This window comes from Gavialis gangeticus, unplaced genomic scaffold (genome assembly GCF_001723915.1).
Source record: "Gavialis gangeticus isolate Ggan-Ray unplaced genomic scaffold, GavGan_comp1, whole genome shotgun sequence".
Lineage (NCBI taxonomy): Eukaryota > Metazoa > Chordata > Crocodylia > Gavialidae > Gavialis > Gavialis gangeticus.
Genome location: NW_017728995.1, coordinates 30,046,468 through 30,053,320, shown reverse-complemented (window position 1 = coordinate 30,053,320; position 6,853 = coordinate 30,046,468). Strand labels below are relative to the sequence as shown.

The 6,853-nt window shown below is 66.9% G+C and overlaps 1 protein-coding gene across 1 annotated transcript in view; it reads right to left on the bottom strand.

The window, feature by feature from the left end:
* Positions 1–1,957: 1,957 nt before the first annotated feature.
* Positions 1,958–6,853, bottom strand: part of SLC12A9 (solute carrier family 12 member 9) — a 45,890-nt gene continuing 40,994 nt past the window's right edge. The window contains exons 10-12 of the mRNA XM_019503420.1: positions 5,355–5,529; positions 3,955–4,101; positions 1,958–3,420 (exon numbers count right to left, since the gene is read on the bottom strand). Coding sequence (XP_019358965.1) covers positions 2,630–3,420; positions 3,955–4,101; positions 5,355–5,529 — 1,113 coding nt within the window. The 3' untranslated portion in view covers positions 1,958–2,629. The remainder of the gene's footprint in view (positions 3,421–3,954; positions 4,102–5,354; positions 5,530–6,853) is intronic.

Here is a 6,853-nt window from a genome sequence, read left to right as displayed (position 1 = left end):
CGTGGGCCTGGGGCTGATACAGTCGGGGCAGCAGCAGGCTCCCGGGGGGCTCTGGGTGGGAAGGGGGGACTGGCCGCAGGATGGGGGAGCAGAGGTGCCAGGCCACGGCCTCCCATCCCGGCTGTCGCGGGGGAGGCGGGCAGCGGGGAAGGCTCCCTGCCGGCAGATGGGTGGGGGTGAGGGGGTCTCTGCGGGGCGTGCTCTGTGCCTGGGCCAGTGCAGGGAAGGGGCCCTGTGGCCTGCGTGCTGGCTCTCTCCATGGCAAGCATGGGTGATAGATGAGCCCCCCGCCCCCCGCAGTGGGGGGAGGGGACCATGCCGCACCAGCAGCCTTGGCCCCGTGCCAGCCACGAAAAGGCTGCAGTCAATTATCCACCATCGTGATCAGACAGGTGCAGGGGAGGGGGCCATGCAGCCCCCAACCCTCCAGCCATGCTGCCCCCCCCCGCCTTTGAGCCGAGCTGAGCCGCAGCGTGGCAGGACCTGGGCCGCCCCTCTCTGCCACGGTGCTTCTGCAGCCCGCTCCTCCCTGCCCACAGCTGGATCTGCCCCCCAGGCTCCTTCCTCACAGGCCACGACCCCGCCACGTGCCCGGGGCACAGCCGGTCCCTGCTTCTGCACCCGGGCTTGTGTCCCGGCTTCACCACCTATGTCCCCTCAGCACGGCACCGAGGAGCCCATCCTCAGGGTATCTGGGCACCACATCCATCCTCCTCGGCTCCAAGCTTGGCTGGAAGAGACAGGCAGCAGGGCCACGGGCTGGCACAGGCAGAGGGGAACTGTCTGCAGCCCTACAGGTGCCAGGGCAAGTTTCCAAGGTGCCGGCGTGGAGTTGGCAGCCCCTGCCAAGCCATCGTAGTGTGAGCCAGCCCTACGGGCACACAGCGCATCTGGCAATGGGCTGCTCGTCTGGCCCGGTGGCAGGCCAGTGCCCGCTGGGCTGCCGGCCGCACGTCAGGCACAATTACCGGAACCGATAAGGGAGCGGGGCCCTGCGGGGAGATGCACTAAACAGGCAGCAATGACACCGGTGATTGAATCCAGCCGCCGTCGCCTGCTCAGCCACGGGCACCACGCTCTGCTCTGACAGCTTTCTTCACACAGCCAACACCCCCGCGTGTGCGGAGCTGCACAGGGCACTCGGGGGGCGGCTGGCACAGCACCTCCGGCCCAGAGCCCTGCCCCATGCAGAGAGCCAGGGGCTCCCAGGGCTAGCGGTGCTGCAGGGGATGCATACAAGGGTGGGGGGCAGAGCCTCCCATTCCAGTCGCCTGCCTCTGCGGTAGCAACGCAGCCAGCTCTGCCCCCAGCCAGGCCAAGGCGGGGCCCGAAGCATGGCTGTGGCTGCACTGGAGAGCGATGGACTGCCCCTAAGCCGGGGAAAGAGCTGCAAGCAGCAGGGCACAGGAAAGAGCTCACCCCATTGTGTGACCAACAGTGGGTAAACGCCCCTCCCCTTCCTCCTGCTCCAGTCAGGAGCCCCGTCTGCCTGGCTCTGCTCCCACCCAGACACAGCTGCATCAAACTTGCAGGGCCAAGCACCCCGAGCCACTGGGCTGCCCCAGCCCCATGCTGGTTGGGGAGTGCCCAGAGCAGGATGAGGGGGCTGCACCACGGGGCAAACACCACAGGATGAGTCTCTGGGGTGCATTATAGCCCTGGGACTCACCGCCAGGGAGCAGCCCTGAAACCCCTGTCCCTGGGTGCTGGCAGCCCAAAAGGCCAAGGGGCAGCTGGAGCAAGGTCAGCGCCCTGCGGGCTTGCCCGGCCTCCTGCTCACGGGGGTGTTGACTCGTGCCCCTAATGACAACAGTGACAACGGCATCAGCTTTGTGTGCTAGTGAGCGTGGCAGGATCCAACCAGCAGCCTGGCAGCCCTGCCACGGGCTGCCCCGATGCAGCAGGGCACCGGCCAGACTGAGCACACAGCGAGTGGCGAATGCACAGACTCCCAGGCTCTGCTTTCCATGCGGACTTTATTCAGTGACCCCCTCCCTGCCGCAGTGCACAAGAACCCGCTGCAGCCTCACCCCCGGGGCCTGCCCCTGCCCCTCCCCGAGTGCCATTACAATCCCATTACCATGCACAGAGGCGCTCGGATCCAGCCTCCCGGCAGCGGGAGCCCCAGGCTACAGCAGCTGGTCTTCGACTGCCCAGGCTGTCTGGAGCGATTAGGCGACGGCACGGGGACGGATGTGCCGCTTGGCGTAGATGCACTGCTGGGGTGAGAACCCGGGGGTCCGGAGTCCCTGCCCTGGGGCTCTGCTGGGGGTTGCAAGCGTTGATCGAGTGACTGGAGTGTGCGCCCTGGCTCATGGCCCCGTGTCCTTGTCTCTCTGTGGTAGCAGGGGATGTTTGGGGGGCTGCCACCCCAGCCAACAGGCCCTGGGGCTCACAGAGCCGGTGTGGGAAGGAGCCTCGTGGCTGGGGAAGAACGGAGCCAACTGGGAGCATTGAGAATGACCCGGGCGCTCGCACCGGCTCCCACCAGACAAAGTGCCCTAATGGCTGGCAAAGCTGAGCAGGGCACAAGGCGGGGGAAGAAAACCCGCAGGCATAGACCGAAACCCAGGTGCCCCCAGTGCTCTGGGACGTGCCTCCCCCAGGCGCCATGCTCTGCCCCGCCACACTACAGTTCGGTGCTGGTGACAGCGCTGACCCCGTGCACCAGCACGGTGGGGCCGAGGTCCCGGGTGAGCAGATCCAGCTGGTGCAGGTAGGCGGGGTAGAGGGCGGTGTCAGCGGGCGGCCGTGGCAGGTAAAGGAAGCGAATGGTGGGCGCGGAGCTCTGCTCCAGGATCAGCCGGTTGGCGGCGTGCAGGTACTCCTCCGACACGCAGGCAGGGAAGTTGACGGCCGCATCGGGCGCCGCAGCCCAGGGCTCCTGCTGCTTCTGCCAGTGCAGGGCCACCACGCTGTCCCAGGGCACTAGGTGGATGGCAGCCTGGATGCGCAGCTCCTTGAGCAGCTGGCGCAGCTTGTCCTCCTGCCCCCGGGTCCTGGCGCCCGTCTCCACGCAGAGGAAGAGGCGGAGGGTGGCACGGCGCCAGGCCCGCGCCATGTGCAGCACGCAGGCCATCTGGAGCAGGAAGAGGCTGCAGGTGTCGGCGTAGCGGGCGCTGTCGGGGCGCAGCAGGTTCACGGGCCACACGTCGATGCAGGGGGCCGCGGAACGGGGCTGCTCCAGCTGCTCGAAGGCCCGAGCCAGCAACACGTTGCGCAGCATCTTCACCGCGTCGGCCACAATGGCCACGTACTCCTGGGGCGACAGTGGCCGGGGCCCCGAGGCCTCCCGCACCGGCGGGAAGCTCAGCTGCGCCTCCTCTCGGCTGCCCGAGAAGGGCAAGTACTGCGCCAGCCCGTCCTGCGGCTCCGCGCTGTCGTAGAAGCCCAGCACCACCGTGTTGGGCCGCATGCCACCTGCGAGACACGGCCAGTCACACGGGGGAAAGCCCAGGTGTCCCCCCGAGTGAGAAGTGCCTGGGAAACCTGCCTCAGCTCTGCGCTACCCCTCCAACCCAAGCCCCAGCCCCCTCCCTCGGCAGCCGGCTCTGCCCTTGGCATGGCGTCGGAACTGGGGACAGCCCTGCCCAGCCAGATGCATTTCCCAGGCCCCCGGCTCTCTCCTCCCTCTCCCCACAGGGGACTGCCCTTGCTCCAGCAGCCCCTCAGCTCCCCCCGAGCCTCCTGCTGCCAGTGCCCAAGGGCAGAGGGTTGGGGGCTGCTCCTGCAGAGCGACCCGGGACTCTGGAGCATGCGGGTGCCCTTGGGTGGGGTGGGAGGGCTGGCACATGGGGGACAAAGGCTCACGAGGGCTCTGGCCAGCCTGGCTCCTCCTCACCCTTTGCTGGGTCTGAGCTCCCAGGCAGGCTGCAGTCTGGCCCTGGGCACAGGGGTGGCTGCCACCCCTCGTCTCCCCTTGGGGGTGGTGGGGCAGGGAGGGCCAGGACTCACCGAGGCCGGAGATGAAGAGCAGCTGCTGGGCGCCGTGCCGCACCGAGTCGGCCAGCGTGAGGTTCACGAAAGCCTTGACGTTGAGCTTGTCGACCAGCCGCAGCCAGGACTCGGTCTGGGCTTGCAGTGGGTCCGAGGGCAGCGAGTCTGGGAAGGGAACGGCACAAGCGTCAGACATCCTGGGGTGCCCCCAAACCTCGCCTGCCCCCCAGGGTACTCTCTCCTGGCTCGGAGCCCCCCGGTAACACCAGCCCCCCCGTGCCACCCCCGTGGCCTCTGCTCCCCCCAGCCCGTGTCACCCCCAGCTTGGCGGCTGTGGGTCCCTCGCACTCGGGGTTCGTTCCATTGCTATGGGTTAAAAAAAGAAGCATTTAAAAAAAAAAAAAAAGAAAAAAAAGGTAAAAGCCTCTTCACGGCTCCCCCCATTTGAGATCCATTAGTTACCATGACAACGCTGGGTGCAGGGGGGGCTTGGTAGCCTCTTCGACTGCAGCGGAGAAATCAATGGAGAGCCAGGAATGTGGGAGCAGGCACGAGCCCACGTGGGCCAGGGAACCCCACACGCATGTGCCAGGGAATCCTGCGTGCCCCACGCGTGGGCGGGGGGAGCCAGGGGCCGATCCAGCACAGGGGGCCCCTCTCTGCCAGCCTGCCCCACCGTGAGGGCACCCGCCACGTTGGTCTAAGGGGGCCCGACATGGAGTTGTCCCCCCCTCCCCTTATTCACACCCCGGGAGGCCGAAGCTGGCTGAGCCCAGCCCTGCGAGGGGCATGAGAGAAGGGGGTCCTGGCTCTGCCCCCAGCGCCGGTCTATGAAGAGGTGGCGGGAGGGCACTCCCTGCCCCCTCAGCTCTGCTTTGAAGGCATCCAGCCCTGACCGAGGAGCTACAACCCTCGCCCCATTGAAAGCCAGAAGCCTCCGGCCACCCATGCCTGCGACAAGGTCACCAGTGCCCATGGGGGGATGCCCATGTGGCGCAGGCCCACCTGGGCTGCCCTAGAGCCGACGCCGGGGGCATGCAATGTGCGAGGCAGCCCAGGTCTCTGGGGAGCTATTGGGGACCAAGCCGGATCGGGCCACAGGCCCCTTGGGGACATCCAGTGTGCAGAGGGCACTGCTGACCCCCAGCCACCTCAGCTGCTCGCTACCCCTTGTATGGAGCCTGGTGGATGTATGAGACATGCCTGGGTGAAGGGGGCGATCTCAGGGCTGCTGTGGTCCCTAGGGGGCTGGACTGGGCACAGCTGGCAGAGGCGCACCCTTCTGCAGCCTGGTCTCCACGATGCTCGAGCTGAGCTCCAGAGGGGCACCTGCTCGCATCGCCCCAAAGACGCCCTGTGGCCAGGCCCCCCCGCCCCACTCAGGGCAGCATGTCCCCAGGCAGAGGCGATGCGCTCACCCAGCTCCTGCAGCTCCACGTGGCCCAGCACGTAGAGCCCGCTCTTCTTGAGGTCGTTGACGAAGCGGATGAGCTGGACGCAGGACCGGGGGTTCTGCACCATCAGCAGCATCTGGGGGCGCCAGAACTTGACGTGCTCCTTACGGACGTCCAGCATCAGCAGGTACTTCCGGACCTGGCGCGGGGCGCAGAGCGGGGGTGCGGGTCATCGGACAGGCCCCATAGGCAGAGGATGGGGGCCCTTTGGGAGCTCGGCAAGCCACGGGCACTGGGGGATCCCCCGTGGGTGGGGTAATGGGGCCACGACCACAAAGGGAAGGTAGAGAGATGACCGATGGGAGAAAAGAGGAGACTGAGCACTGGCCAATGGGAGTGGAGGGTCCTGATGTGCCCTCCAGATGTGGGAACCCCTGGATTTATCTCCCCATCTGCGACCCACAATAAAGGGGACACGTGCCCTATGGAGGATGTCGGGGCAGATACCAAGGAGCAGGGGGCCGGCGTCCCACTGCCTGTCACCACTGGTGCCGGCTGAGCGGCACGTGGTAGGGGCGAGACTGACAGTGCCATATGCCAGCGTGGGTACACGTTGGCACCCGGCTGCCCACTGCAGCGAGCCTGGCCCGGCCCAGCTTGCCCTGCATGGCTGGTGCGGGCACTGCCCTCCCACCACCTGCACAGGGGCTATAGCCAGGGGGTAGATGAGGGGAAGGGAGTTGGGGAGCTAGCACGGGGCAGGAGGGGGTCACCACCCTCAGCACTGTAGGACCTGGGCAGCCAGAAAAGGAGCAGCCCCCCCGGGTGCCAGTGGCAGACCACACGGTTGTGCTCCCTGCCGCCAGCATTTGTCGTCACCGCAGAGGCCAAGTGCATTCGATCACGCCCACAGGGCAGCATCTTGTGCGGGAAGAAATGCAATTACTCCCGACACATGACATCAGCTTGTCCTTTTCCCTCGCGCCGTCTGTCCCTGGCTGCGGGCCAAGCCCCGGCTGGCCGCGGCTGGGGAGAAGAGGCTCAGGGAGGAGCCCTGGCGTGTGGCATGAGCGGCTGCACATGGTCCCCAGCTTGGGCCTGGCCCCGGGAAGGCAGGGAGCACCCAGGGCACTGCTGATCACCGCAGCCAGCCGGTGACCGGGCCAGAAATGTTCCCCCCTCCTGCACTAACACCCGGGGTGGCAGCATTTTGGGCAGACGGCAAGGGGCTCCAACAGGCCCCGAAGGCTTGTCGAGCCCTGGGGGATGAATTTCTACACTCCCCCGACCCTGCCCCCCATGAGGTCCACTCCGCTCCACTCCAGCCATACCACCCATGAGGCAGAGTGGGGGCTGGGCTCTGCTCTGGCCAGGGCAGCTGGGGCTCAGACACAGCAGCACAGAGCAAACAGGATACAACCGACAGGTCTGGTAGCCCTGGCAGCTGGGGGCCCCCAGGTCAGGAGTGATGGACATCAACAAGGCTGTGGGGGGAGAGGGGCTGTGGGTTGGGAGTGAGGGGT